Here is a 14,991-nt window from a genome sequence, read left to right on the forward strand (position 1 = left end):
AGATCGCGGGCCGCTTCTGGTGCGTTGAGCTCAGCTGCACTGTAAAGGAAGGTGGATTTAGGGTTTCGGGGGGGGGGAATGGGGTATGGTAGTCAGGGGCCGCAGGGAGTCCTATTCGGCATAACTGTTGTGCTGAAGTAAAATGACTGCCTTTTCTGTTATCCATCCATTTACTGTGACTGCTTATATTGTTCAAGGTGGATGGTCGGGAGCCTATCCCACACAGACAGACACACACACACTCACCATTCAGCCACGCATGTACTGTATACCTACGGGCAATTTGGTAACTAGAATGAGTTGAACATGCAAACTCCCCTGTTTTAAGATGATGTGAGGGGGATATAGGGCTCTCGAAGGAACAAACAGACACACTTAGGTTCGCTTCTAAAAACTATTTATTACAAGTAATACAAAATAACCTTGCATTAAAATCAATACCAAGACATTGGATCAAAGGCAATGCAAAATAATCTCGTATCACAAGTGATATCTAATAATTATGGTTATATATATATCTCATTAGCAAGAATAAAACTGAAAATACAAGAGATTATAGGTATATATAAAAAGAGTGACAAGGAAACATGCATAAATAGAAAGTGCAAATTGATATTATAGTTATTGTGATAATTGATTGAATCAACACATTGACACTGCAAAGCTATTCACACTCAGACGTGCCGTCATCACCTACCCTCACTCTTAGACTGGGGAGCCCGTTTCAGTCCTGGCAGGAGACCAACACATGAGTCCCGAGAAAGTGCCGGGCGACACGCTCTCTATCCCACGGCTGAGCTCCGGTCAGTACTGGGATCTCCCCCTTCCTTTATACTAAATTTTGAGCATTACATGTGGGCAGGGGACAAGCTGGCCAGGCTCAGCCCCCCCCCCCCCCCCCCCCGCCCCCCACCTTAGGCAATGCGTTCTCAAATTTCCAATTATGTCCGAGCAATGCCACCTGCAGTTTCAATCGGAAAGTTTCTATAGTCAATGTATCTCCTCCTCCTGAGGATGGGGGTAAGCGTTCTACACACACTGACCAGCTAGGTGCAATTCCCAAAATAGTTAGACGAGTATCCTTGAGCAATGCTTTCCCTTCCCAGGAAGATAAGGCAGGTGTCTCATACACTGACCAGTGATGTACCAAAAATATTGAGCAATATGTCTTCAGCAAGCCCCTCCAAAACCCAGGGAAACATGACAGGGAAACCTTGAGTAGGGTAAGCATTCCAGAACGAGGATTCTTTCACATAAGATAAGGATACTATGAAGCCAGTCATTTGTGAAAAACAAGTTATATAAGTGATCAGAAAGAGAGGGGGAAAAAAACATGCTTATGTGGTTTTATCCTCAATACAATAATATTATAGGTACGTATTTGAATCTCAGGATGATCAGTCCATACACGATCAGAACCAATCAATACTTCAATCACCTGTATGACAGTTACAGGAGGACAATGATTAATTCTAGGCAACATAGTCGTCCGTAAGTGTGTCCTATAATACACTCCCCACACACAGAACCCTGAGAGTTGAACCTTGGTCCCAGGTGTGAGAAACAACAGTGCCAACCACTGCCACACCATGCCACCCCTGCTCTATACTATCATTATTATTATTATTATTGGAGTGTCAAGGCTGCCTAAGCGAACTCTTGTCAGTGTATTAACGAATTACAGACAGGATCAGTTTCTGTGTCTTAACACAGACACGCACAACAAACGGTTTTTTAGAGTGAGAGTCAGATCAGTACGATGGCGTTGGTGATAGGAATGGTAAGATGGACTCATTTATTTTCATAAATTTCTGTGATCTAGCCTGCGTATAAGAAAACAAGGCACTTAGTAATGTGTGCATATTTTAACTTGAATTATGTGTTCAACGGGCGTAGAGCTAACAATTTATCAGTATGTTTTTTGTGTGTGTATCGCTTTTCCAAGTGGCTGAAATCCTACAAATAACTCAGTAAATGTTACAGTCATCTCCGGGCTCCCTTTAACTTTTGGTAACACTTTATTTAAGTCCATGGTTTTAGTAATATATAAACTCATTCATAATGCATTATAATACATTCATGAAGCATTATAAACATGGCTAGAATTTTTATAAGAAAGCAGAACACATTATAGCAATTTTTCTTATACATTATGACTGCCTTATGAAGCTCTCATCTCATCTTTGGCCCAAAGCATCCTTAATGCTTACATCAACCATTATGACGCATTATAAAGGTATTTATAGTGCACTAAAGAGGGGAGCTTTATAAAGTATTCAGAATGTATAATACACATGGCTGTAATGTGCCATGCCTTTTGATAAATATTTATAGGCATGTTAATAAGTCTTTATGAATATTATTATAATTTGTTATGAATTTGTTTATAAAAAACTAAAACATTGGCCTTAAGTAAAGTGTTACCTATCTTTTTAGCAAAGCAGTGACAGCGATGTAAACTTTTCATTTAGGACTCATATGGTCGATGGATTTGTATCTTAAGATGGAAAGGGTAAATTTTAAAGACGTTTGAGATGTCGGTATTAATAACAAGCGGCATTTAACAGTGTGTTGGTCATTAAAAAGGCAGGAGCCTCAACGCCGCGCAACCTGCTGTCTTTGCACCATTTTGCTGGCGTCGTTTCTGCCTTGACTTCCTCTTAATGTTCTCGCTGTGGGTCTCCCAGTAGGCACAGTAGTAATCAGCGGTTTCTTTCGCCGTTAAAATTGTCAGTATACTTTTTTTGCCATGTTTAGTCACCGTGAAGCCTGGGTCGTTTTGTGGGCTGCCCGACCCAGCTGGTAGGTAAGAAACACGGTGCAAAGACCCCCCTTGTACCCGTCGGTACCAATGCAGGGGGTTATCATTCAAGTTGACTGACACTTCACACTCGATCCTTGCTGCTCGGTTCATTTTACCCATTACCACCAGACTCTGTTTGATTTCGGACGATGCAAACCCTACAATGGAATAATGTCTTATTAAAAATAAGGCAGTTTCACAATTTTTTCAATTAATTACCGATGACAAAATAAATGTGTATAATAGTGGCAGTTTTAGGAGTAGGAAAAATACTAAATCCTTACCGAAGATGAATGACAACCATGAAATAATAACCACAGGATACATGTTGGTTGCGATCCCACAGCCCTCAATAACTGCTCCTGTCTCACTGCTTTTTCAGCTTTTGTTTCTCTGGCTCTCGATTGAGGGACGCGACAGAAACCCAACGTCATGTGGGGCTGGGCTCAAGTCATCGGTTTCCTTTCCCTTTTATATTTGTCTCCGCCTTACAGTTTTCAGTGTTACTAAACAACAAGCCGTAAATTATAACAGTCAGTTGTATTTGGGCCTAATAGTTATATACGCCGAAAGCTTTACCGCACCTCGTAAGTAAATCTTGTCATAACTCTATGCCGCGGTTAGATCGTGATGCTTATGTGAATCTTTTAAATGCAGAATATCTCCGTATGTTTCATTAAGAAGGAGATCAGATTAACCGCATTTCTTAACACTAACTTTTGTGGGCACAGATAGCACATCTTACCTGTGATATTTAAGGTTCGCTGAGTCCTGCAAGAGCTCAAATAGGCCTATAAAGTATTAGATTACAATTCCTCCTTTGCTGTATATGATGTGTAGACCTAAGTCGATTTAGACGTAGACCATGGCTACACAGAACAGGAGTGGATTTTCCATAAGGGATTGATCTTAGCCAATAACGAACAAGATAAAGAACGACGTAGTCACGTAGGTAAAGAACGACTGAGGTGTACGTGCATTTCCCAAAAGCCTTCATCATTTCAAAATTAACAAACGGATTTTAAGTATTAGTTTGTTGGCTCCTCCCCAGCCTCCGCGTGAAAAAAAGCACAAACTGTCGATAACAGGCACATCCGTTCCATGTATTTCAGTGGTGAAATACGTTTTACGTCATACCTGACATATGCGAATGTAAAAAAAAAACATAAACTAATTAGAAAATTAATAAAAACACACCAAAGGAACCATAATTAAGACCACAATAAAACAACCTATATTTGTTGAAAATATAAAAATAGGCTCAAAATATGATGTTGCTTCCTTGTAAACAAAAGGAAATAATGAGCAGCAATGCAAAAGGATGGATCGCAGGTATAAAATTACTTGTTATACTTGTTGAAACACATGCAAATTTATTTCACCACGAGGTGTCGCTAAAATACAGTAACCCAGACGCCAGAGTTTGTTTATTTGGTCATCCTGATTTTCCCGAGTTCAACGTGTCCCTCGGTCAAGAAGGGAGGGGTTCGCGTTTCACTTCCTCCCCACAGATAAGGCATCATTATTTATGTTGTGAATATGAAGACTAAAGAGCATTCCAAGGAAGTCAGAAATTAATTAAATTATGAATTAGTGAATGTGTGTGCGTGTGTGTGTGTGTGTGTGAATGGTGTGTGTGTGCCCTGTGATAGGTTGGTGCCTCATACTGGGTAACTCCCTGGATGGATGGATGGATGGATGGATGCATAGCATACAGACTAGTGCAACAAATTTTTCTAACAAAAAATACTCATGAGTTTCTGTGTTTAGAAATTAAATGTCACTGAGAATTAACTGTCAGTGTCGGATATGTAGTTCAGCGAGATGAAAGAGTTAGTTAATGGTCTGAATACTTTTGAAGGCACTGAATTTAGTCTAATGTACTGTTAAAAACACGGGTGGCAGAAGTTGAGGTTTTTTCCGAACTGTGTATTGAGTTTGCATCACTGTGGTAAACCCAGCAAGCACAGAAGTATGTGGCAGAATGGTTTGGGTTCACCGATCTTATAAACAGCCTGAATGAGCCACCATCAACTTTATAGGCTGTAAACGTCTCAAATCCTGCTTCAGCTGATGGAGAGCCACTAGCGATGGCCACATACATGATCCTCTTGAATATTTCTCCATCTTTCTTCTGGTACCAGTGGAGAAAGCTGTTACATCCATGGGTGTTACTGCAGTCAATAGTTACTGATTTCCCCAAGTCTTTAGTCAGTGTCGCTTTACTCTGGATCAGATTGGCTGCATGTTCTGCCACTGAAATTAAGAGAAGTGAAAACAAATTGAAAATCAATTCTATTAAGGAAAATACTCAGACAAGCAGGTTGTAACGAAAAACACTCACCGAAAGACAAGATGAGCGCAGAGACGAAAACGCGTCTGAGAGCCATTTGAGCGCGTCGCCTCTCACTGCGGCATCTGCTGCGTCGTCCGCTGGTTTGAACGGAGGAAGAAAAGCGGTGACTGTTTCAGCCAATCAGATCGCAGCCCGCTGCTGGCGCGTCGAACTGAGCTGCAATATAAGGGAAGGTGGATTTTGGGTGGTGGGGGGGGGGCGGATAGTCCTATTCAGCATTACAGTTGTGCTGAAGTAAAATGGCTGCCTTTTCTGTTCTATGTTATCCATCCATTTTCTGTGACTGCTGGTCTTGTTCATGGTCGCGGGAGGTCAGGAGCCTAAATCCCCCCCACCCCACACACACACACCATTCAGCCATGCATGTATAACTACAGGCAATCTGGTAACTACAATGAACTGAACATGCAAACTCAACACACACAGAACCTTGAGGCCTGAAGACTTGAACCTTGGTCCCAGATGTAGGAAGCAACAGTGCCAACCACTGCCACACCATGCCACCCCTGCTCTATTTTATTATTATTATTATTATTGGGATGTCAAAGCTGCCTAAGCGAACTCCTGTCATTGTATTAACGAATTACAGGTAGGATCAGCTTGTGCGTCTTACTTAACACAAACAGGCACAACGATCCCGTTTGTTAGAGTGAGAGCCAGAACAGTGCGATGGCGTTGGTGACAAGAATGGTAAGATGGACTGACTTATTTTCTTAAATCTGTGTATTCTATCCCGAGTTGCTATAAGAAAACCAGGCATTGTGTTTCAACTTGAATTGCGCGTTGTCTATTTTCATGGGTGTAATGGGTGTAGACCTAAAAATTTACCAGTATGTTTTTGTGTTGCACTTTTCCAAGAGGCTGAAATCCTGAAGTCAGTTGATGTTACTATCATCTCCGGGCTCCCTTGATCTTTGTAACCAATCACAGTCTTCATTGTATGACATCACCACAGTGGTCAATGTTTTTCTTATTTTCAAACTAAAGGCTTTCACCCATTGAGGAGGTGGCAGGTATGGCTAAGTGCTCTAATCCTCTGACCTGTGATTTCAAGGTCACAAGTTTGGGCCTTATTATTATTATTATTATTATTATTATTTATTTTTTTTAATTTATTAAATAGATGAACATGTTCTTATATTTTGTATTTATGACATGTCCCTTAACAAAAACCTTACACAATAAAACGAGTACTTTGCAAATCTTTGCACCTTGCTGCTTAACAGAAAACACTGGTTTTAAATAATGTGGTGATGTCATACAATGAAGACTATGATTGGTTAAAGAAGTGCAGCACAAGCCCCTCCCATGTTGACCCAGGGATGCAATGAACTCAGGAAAAGCAGAACGTGCTTGTTTGTTTTTTATTTATTTTTACGAAACTGCACGGAGCAGTTCATCCTTGTTCCATCCAATCGCATTCATTTATTCCTGTACTTCGCCCCAGTATCCTGAAACTGAGAAAACACAGATAACAGTTTTACAGTTATTTCAGTTGTAAAACATTTGTTTGTGTTATTTATTTTAATAGGAAGTGTTCAGCATCAACATCCTAACTTTCATTGAATGATATATAACAGCCTGTTTTTCTGTGTGGTTTCTCTATGGTAGAAGGAGCTGCCCATTCAAATCTGGTCATCAGAGCCCATGTCAACTTGCACAAACACCTCCAGGCCAGTCTGTTCTGGGGGCACCTCAACTCGCTCCCCCACCGCTGGCCAGTTCTCTCCATCTGCTCTTAAGTTGTGGTCCCGTGTCTATGCGGGATGCTCTTGTGTTTTTGCATTTGTTTCATACAAATTTATTCCCCATACTGCTGTCAATTTGAAGAGCCTTCCTGTTAGGCTCTTGCAGTGTTTTGCCAGTGTATTGCATATTTTAATGTGTATCGCTTTATGTTATTAAAAAAATCAGCTGAAACATTCTGTTTGTATAAATGTTTTGTCCCCATGATGTTGAAGCCCTATGTTTGCACACGTGAGAAATGATTGCCCTGCTGCAGGGGCTTCCAACTCCAGTCCTGGATAGCCTAGATCTCACCCTGGTCCTCCAGTCATGGATAGCCTAGATCTCACCCTGGTCCTCCAGTCCTGGATAGCCTAGATCTCACCCTGGTCCTCCAGTCCTGGATAGCCTAGATCTCACCCTGGTCCTCCAGTCATGGATAGCCTAGATCTTACCCTGGTCCTCCAGTCCTGGATAGCCTAGATCTCACCCTGGTCCTCCAGTCATGGATAGCCTAGATCTCACCCTGGTCCTCCAGTCCTGGATAGCCTAGATCTCACCCTGGTCCTCCAGTCCTGGATAGCCTAGATCTCACCCTGGTCCACCACAACTGATTCAGCTGAAGAAATGGTTGGTAATTAGCAGAGAAGTAGAATTAGGTGTGTTAAATGAGGGTAAATCCAAATATGTGCAGGGCTCCAGCCCTCCAGGACTGGAGTATGATACCCCTGCCATGCTGAGATATTAAAATTGGCCTCAGCCTATGACTCATGATAAGACCTGACAATAATTTTGTGTGTGTGTGTGTGTGTGTGTGTGTGTGTGTGTGTGTGCCCTGTGGTGGGTTGGCGCCCCTTCCTAGGTTATTCCAAAATATGTCCAAAGGGGACAAAAGGGTTAAAAAGATGGATGCATGGATGGAAGGATGGGTGGATGGACAGGGAACAAACCAGGGCAACAAAAATTTCTAACAAAATATACTCATGAGTCTCTGTGTTTAGAAATAAAATGTCACTGTGAAGTTCGCGGACGACACAGTGGTAATTGGACTCACCAACAATGATGAGTCAGCCTATTTGAGGGAGGTGGAGAACCTGTCGATATGGTGTAGGTCCAACTGCCTCAGTCTGAATGTCAGCAAAACTAAAGAGCTGATAGTGGACTACAGCAAGAAGCAGCAGCGCTCCTTCTCACCCCTCCAGATCAACAGTGTTCCAGTGGAGAGGGTTGATAACATCAAGTACCTTGGGGTTCTGCTCACTGAGGACCTCACTTGGCACTCTCATGTCAGCACTCTGGTCACCAGAGCAAGGAAGCGTTATACCACCTGAGGCAGCTGAGGAGACTTAGGGTCACTCCAGCGATCCTAAAAACCTTCTACTCAGCTGCTGTGGAGAGCATCCTGACCATGAACATTACAGTATGGTTTGGGAGCTGTTCTTTATGGACCGCAAAGACCTGCAGAGGGTGATCAGGGCGGCCGAGCGTTGAGTCAGATCTCCTCTGCCCTCCCTGCTGGACATCTACAATAGACGCTGCAGGTCCAGAGGTACCAAGATAATTAAGGATTCCTCACACCCCGCAAACTGCCTGTTCCGCAGGTTCTGTTTCTGATGTCCAGGACTGAGAGACTCAGGAAGAGTTTTTTCCCCCAGACCATAAGGCTTCTCAATTTAGACTAACTCTGGCCTTTCTGTACACTATGTATGTTTGCACTGAATGCACAAATACTGCACATTTGCACTATATTCAGATTTTTGCACTGTATTTTAGATTCTTGATTTTAGGTTGTATATATTGCATTGTATATTTTAGATTATATCTTGGTTCCATAGTATTTATATAATGTAATTTCTCTTTTTTTACTCATACTTTACTTCTTACCTTGTTTCTTTTTTTCTCTTCTCTTTCTATTTTTGCACAGCCAAATAAGGGCGACACAGAGATGCATCTCACTGCATGTTGTACTGTATGTGACAAATAAATCTCTTGAATCTTGAGAATTAACTGTTAGTGTAGAATATGTAATTTGGCAGGATGAGAGAGTTAGTTAATGGTCTCTATACTTTTGAAGGCACTGAATTTAGTCTAATGTTCTGTTAAGAGCACAGGTGGCAGAAGTTGAGGTTTTTTTTTCTGAACTGTGTGTTGAGTTTGCATCACTGTGGTAAACCCAGCAAGCACAGAAGTATGTGGCAGAATGGTTTGGGTTCACCGATCTTATAAACAGCCTGAATGAGCCACCATCAACTTTATAGGCTGTAAACGTCTCAAATCCTGCTTCAGCTGATGGAGAGCCACTAGCGATGGCCACATACATGATCCTCTTGAATATTTCTCCATCTTTCTTCTGGTACCAGTGGAGAAAACTATCACATTCATGGGTGTTACTGCAAACAATAGTTACTGGTTTCCCCTCGTCTTTAGTCAGTGTTGTTTTACTCTGGATCAGATTGGCTGCATGTACTGCCACTGAAAATCAGAAAACCGAAAAAAAATGAAAATAAGTAAATCAAGGAAAATACTCAGAAAAGCAGGTTGTAACGAAAAACACTCACCGAAAGACAAGATGAGCGCAGAGACGAAGACGCGTCTGAGAGCCATTTGAGCGCGTCGCCTCTCACTGCGGCATCTGCTGCGCCGTCCGCTGGTTCGAGCGAAGGAAGAAAAGCGGCGGCTGCTTCAGCCAATCAGATCGCGGCCCGCTGCTGGCGTGACAGATTTGCCATTTCAAGGAAAAATTATATCTTGATCTTTTTATCTTAAAGTTTGGACTCTGCGTTAATCAACTCAGGCTATATCCAATTTACTTCCCATCTCGCTCCTTTGAGAAAATACTTATGTACTTACTCAATCGGTACAATCCGCTGTTTTATTAAATCGTAGGGATTTTATGGTGGATAACAGCATCTGATATTTTAACGGGAATCCAGTAAAGACAAATGGTAACACTTCATTTGACGGGGCAAACTACTCAGTAATTACTTAGTTACTACTGAAGTACATATAATGAACAAATGATTAACAAATATAGTTGCTACTTGAGATAAGATGACACGATTCATTAATGATGAATAAACATGAAATCAGTATTTCACTTCTGTTATTCATGACTTGTTCCTTCAGTAGTTCCTTAGTAGTTCCTTCAGTAATTCACAGAGGTTTAAGAGATATAAAATATTGCTATACAACTGCTTGAGATAAAACATGCGTCACAATTAATTATTGATGAATTAAAATGAGATCAGTATGTAACTAAGACAGTTTGTGGTTTCTTAATACATAAGTAATAGTATAATACTATATTATTCGTGCCCTTTCAAGTTAAGTGTTACCAGACAAATATTAGGCCCACAACGCCGATACCAATTGTGCACTAGCTGTGCTTCTGTGAGAGTTTACGAATGTTACTCAGTCTAATCTACTACAGTCCTGTTTGCTAATGTTTGAATTTCGTTTGAATAAAAAGCAGGACAGGGAAAGGCTGGTGGCTTTGAATTTTGGTGCTGATGAAGACTTTTGCATACTTTGTAAACACGGAAAGCAAGCAAGTGGAGTCTTGAGCATATCAGACCTGAACTTTCACTTGAAACAGGAATGACCGAATTTTGGACAATATTATGACAATATGCAGTAACGCTTGGAGTAAAAGAACCAAAAATAACAAGGTGACTCATCACAACAATCAAAATCTTTTATATGCAGTTTAACCTACTTTGAAATTACTTTTTAATTTTAATGTGCAGCCGGCTGTTGCTAAAATGGAGTGAACAAGCACATATCTTGCTTGTAATGAAACTAGAATGCTGTAGTGGTGAGGAATATGAACTATTCTTTATTAACTTTAGATAAATAAACACGGATATATACATAACAAAAAAAAAGCTCTTTTGTGGGTCCTCACTGTATGGCTGTTATAATGGGCGTATATAATGGTTATAATTCTCTGACTGTAGATATTGTATTTTATACATGAGTTGCGTATCTGCTTTTCCACCTTCCCAGAGATCTCGGATTCACAGAAAAAATGACCAATATATCATGACATAAGTTTGTTATTCAGCAATAAACACTCTGAAATGCACACCCTTTGTCTATAGTGTATATAAGTATCGGTAGATATGAGGTAAAGATATATCGATTCGCCATAATCAGAGCGTACATGGGGAATGCAGTTTGGGAAAGTCACACCAACCAGGAATTATATTCATCTCAGACTTTATATCATAAACAATATGTCAGTCCTGCCATATTTTTAGATATTTTTTTTTTTTTTGGCAAAAGAGCAACATAAAAGATCAGGAAATCTTGTCCATTAAGAAATTCAACACCAAAGATGCCAAATATCACCTTAGCCTAACACATTTAGCAGTGAATCTACGGTGAACACTAACAATGGACTCTGAACAATAACAATTATGTTTGAAAACAAACATTTAAAAAGCCTCCTGTACCACATTCAACAGTTAAATATGATCTATCACTACAGATTGCTGATAAAATGCTGTAGAGCAAAAAAAAAAAACACTTTGTGCAAAGAAGATAAGGTAACTCTCTCTTAGAAGTAAACTCTCTTTTCACAGACAAGGATTACGTATGGAAGTCACCGTTGCGCCAACAAAGAACTTGAGAAGTTGTCGGCGCACACAGATATGCAAACACGTTGTGGTTTCGTTCGTCTCGCTCGTGGTTACAGATGTGGCCATAAACCACGTCTTACATTTGGGATGTGTCGCTTTCGTAGCATGTTGCCCACCTACGACTCTCCAAGACCTTTAGTTATCAGCTGGGTTTACTCTCCACCGCAAAAAGACAGGTCGCTCCAAACTGGGGTATCATTCTCAGAAGATGAGACACGGTGCATTTCCAGTGCCTGCTTTGGTCTGGAGGTCACTGGCTTCCCTGTCTCTGCTGTTCAGTAGATCCCAGGGGGGGGATCTACTCTAGACGGTGGCTGAAGTTCTCTGGGAAGAGTCCTTTAGGAGCCTTGTCCCCTTGCTGCAGCCAATCAGATTCCTTCATTCCAGTGAGCCATCCAGCATCCTAGAAGTACACAGAAAACATTTTTTTAACTATTTGTGCTACTAAATTCTGCAGGTTTCTTACTTGTACACATACATTACCTCACTGTAGAATGCTTTGGTGAAAAGTATCTGCTACATAAGTAAATGTAAATACACTAAAAGAGTCAATCCTTTCCAGTTTCCACTTCTTAAATGTGATACTGCTACATATTAATACATATTTTATAATGCCTGTTTCTCATGGGTACAAAATGTCTTGTTGTGTTCATCCATCCATCCATCCATCCATCTTCCTTATCCTGGTGAAGGTTGGGAGGGGCATCCAGCCTGTCCCAGTCAGCACTAGCCAATTGTCAGTCATTCTTTTTTAGGATCTTTTTGGGGGGGGGCGGTCATAGGTGGGTAGGTTAAACCCCCCCCCCCCCACACCTGACTGTGTGTCTTTGGACTTGTTTGATTTGATTTGAGGGGCAGCAGGATGGACCTTGACCCTTAGCTAGGGAGACGCGTGATGACAGTGCTGCCCTGTGTGGATAAATCTCACTGTCAGTCTGACTCTGCAGCCATCTTGTCATACTGAGTAGGTTTTAGATACCACCCTTTGCCCCTACCTGGTCCTCAGCCAGAGCCGTGGGGATCACGAGGACCACATCGCCTCTCTTCAAGTCCAGCTCGTCGGAGTTGGCAGCCTCAAAGTCATGCAGAGTCTCCACCTGGTGGCCAGAGAGAGGGGTGTAAGGTGCAGGGGTTCTGCATTCATCCCTGAGGGCCTTTACTCACACATGGCAGTTATGTACATAATATAAGCAGCACTGCCACCTAGTGGTCATTTTAGCGGTTTAACACTGGCTTGTTTCTGAGCCAGCAATGTAACTGGCTTGTTGATGTTTGATTCAGCCAATTAATCCTGGTTAATCAGGACCAGTGAATTTGCAGCATACATTAAATCCTCTTTTGCCAATGGTGATTTAAATGACAATGACACTGGTCTCGGTACCACCTGTAAGCCACAGCGTGCCAACTTCCACATCAACACTGTGAGTAGAGGAAGATGTAAGCCCCGCCCACACTCGCCTCATTTTACATGGCCAATCAGCTGACACAGTGTGTGGTGACATGCCCCACCTCTTCCAGAAGACTTTCAACATTAACACAATATTTGTAAATATGTAGTTATGTTTTTGTTATATATACCTATATAGCAAAAAAAAAAAAACCCTTAGTGTTCCCCAGAGTAGCCAGACAGCCGTGAAGCCTACTTTGTAGAGGAAACCAGGGGGCATGTCCGAGGCTGTGGGAGACCCAATGTCTTTGGCCGCCTGGCCGTCCGGTGTCACGCTGTTGTCGCTGGTCGCTGAGGGCGAGGTGATGTCACCGTCACGGTCGTCGTCACCCTCGTTGCTGGAAGCTGGCTCGATCACCACGGAGGGGATGGGCATCTTCTCCTTGAGAGGCAGGTGGGGAGAGAATTACCATACACAGATACACGTATAAGCTCTCTCTGTTGGCTCCCCCTACTGACCACTTATGTAACTGCAGTGTTGATTTATAACCCAGCACATACATGAAGCAAATGTCTTTGGAAACAAAACATATACTAAAAGCCCATATTACCATTATATTATATTATAATAAAAATATTTACTGTAATCAATCGATAATCAATGCATGACAGTAGGTCTGTTGTGTAGGTAAAACTGAAAAAAAGGCTAAAAATTATGGAGTTTTGGTTCACACATTTCATAGTACATTTCAGATTGCTCATAATTATGTGTGCCACAGGGATCTGATGTCACAAGAACAGAGAACCAATCAAAGAAGAAATCGAGCCACACTTTAACATTCAATACAATGAAGAATAGCAGAAACATGATTGAACATTAAGTTTTAAAGTCATTGCTATGAATAAAAAACTTTCACATTGCAGCATCGGCAGAATTTCTCAAGGAAGGTGAGCATATATACCTCCTTAGCCTCAGCATCTTCAGCACCAACTTTATCGATTTCATCCTCAACTCCAGGGGCTACAGTCTAAGAAATCATTTTAAACATGAAGGCCAGTGTTTTAGCACTGCACTCTGGCAGATGGCCAGCAGGTGGCGCCATATACCAGAGGAGATACACCTGAGCATGATGCAGTATCGGTCAGGACACATGGAGGGGATGGGACTGGCTAGTTAGTATAGCTGGTGTTACTAGATGTGGTAAAATTAGCCTTCACACATACCGACCTTGCCCTCTGAAAGACAAATAATTTTACCACTGGATTTCACTGTGCATTTCCCCTTATAAAGATTTAGTGTAAAGAAATCCAACCTCCTTGACATGTAGTTAGCTTGTTGTGGTTTGGTGGATTGGTGCCACAGATCACAGATTTATTTATTTTTTCTATACCACCTGGTACATCTTTCACAGTACAAGTAACTAAAGCAATTGTACGTCTCTATCTACTGAGGTGACATTCAAGTATTTCCCGTTATTACATATTCTAAACTTTATAAGGGGGTCTCACAGACTCTGGTCGTTTATGATGCCCAGGATATGGGTGGGGGTGCATGGAAATCTCCCATGGACGGTCAGGAGGGTGACCTTGACCAGAGGCAGTGACTCAGCAGCTGACAGACACTCACATCAGTGTTTGTGTCTGGGTAGGGGGGTGTGGGGGTGTGGGATGTTCTCACAGACTGGCGAGTGTGAATTAACCAGCAGGTCCTCTGCAGCAAGCAACGTCTCTGAGGCTAATTAATCAGCATCACCCAGATGTGTTTTTGCAGGGCAGGGTGGGTCCTGGGGTTGGTGACCTCCCTCGGGTTCATGTCAGTTAATCCACAAGTTCATCGGTCGCCACACAGCAGCGTTAGCGAAACACGTAAAACCACGAGTGGTAAATCACACGGGACCCGCCGCTCTTTCCCTGTAGCCCTGACTGCATATTACAGAAAACGCAACTGACACACAAGCTGCAACCCCAACCAAATCACAGCCCAGCTGGGTTTAGTTTAGCTACGGTGCTAATGAGCGCTGGAAGCAAGATCTGTCATTTTAAATACACACGACTCACTCAGCTTCTCCATGCTAATCTT

General features: G+C 41.9%; 1 protein-coding gene and 2 long non-coding RNA genes across 5 annotated transcripts in view; 1 reads left to right on the forward strand and 2 right to left on the reverse strand.

Moving 5' to 3' along the window:
- Positions 1 to 914: 914 nt before the first annotated feature.
- On the reverse strand, positions 915 to 3,785 carry LOC140588830 (uncharacterized). The gene is made up of 3 exons (XR_011990034.1): positions 3,549 to 3,785; positions 3,088 to 3,309; positions 915 to 2,961 (listed from the first exon to the last, which is right to left on the reverse strand). It is a non-coding gene; the product is annotated as an uncharacterized lncRNA (long non-coding RNA).
- Positions 3,786 to 3,834: 49 nt separating this feature from the next.
- On the forward strand, positions 3,835 to 7,079 carry LOC140588831 (uncharacterized). Its single transcript, XR_011990035.1, has 2 exons — positions 3,835 to 5,849; positions 6,771 to 7,079. It is a non-coding gene; the product is annotated as an uncharacterized lncRNA (long non-coding RNA).
- Positions 7,080 to 10,699: 3,620 nt separating this feature from the next.
- amph (amphiphysin) overlaps positions 10,700 to 14,991 on the reverse strand; it is a 42,612-nt gene continuing 38,320 nt past the window's right edge. For 2 of the 3 annotated variants that reach the window (XM_023816169.2, XM_023816166.2), the window contains 3 exons: positions 13,168 to 13,353; positions 12,520 to 12,621; positions 10,700 to 11,927 (listed from right to left, as the gene is read on the reverse strand). In XM_023816169.2, coding sequence (XP_023671937.1) covers positions 11,823 to 11,927; positions 12,520 to 12,621; positions 13,168 to 13,353 — 393 coding nt within the window. In that variant the 3' untranslated portion in view covers positions 10,700 to 11,822. Of the gene's footprint in view, positions 11,928 to 12,519; positions 12,622 to 13,167; positions 13,354 to 13,873; positions 13,940 to 14,991 lie in introns of all 3 variants that reach the window. The other variant, XM_023816165.2, reaches the window with a different exon arrangement.

The sequence above is a fragment of the Paramormyrops kingsleyae genome, chromosome 4 (genome assembly GCF_048594095.1).
Source record: "Paramormyrops kingsleyae isolate MSU_618 chromosome 4, PKINGS_0.4, whole genome shotgun sequence".
NCBI classification, from domain to species: Eukaryota; Metazoa; Chordata; class Actinopteri; order Osteoglossiformes; family Mormyridae; genus Paramormyrops; species Paramormyrops kingsleyae.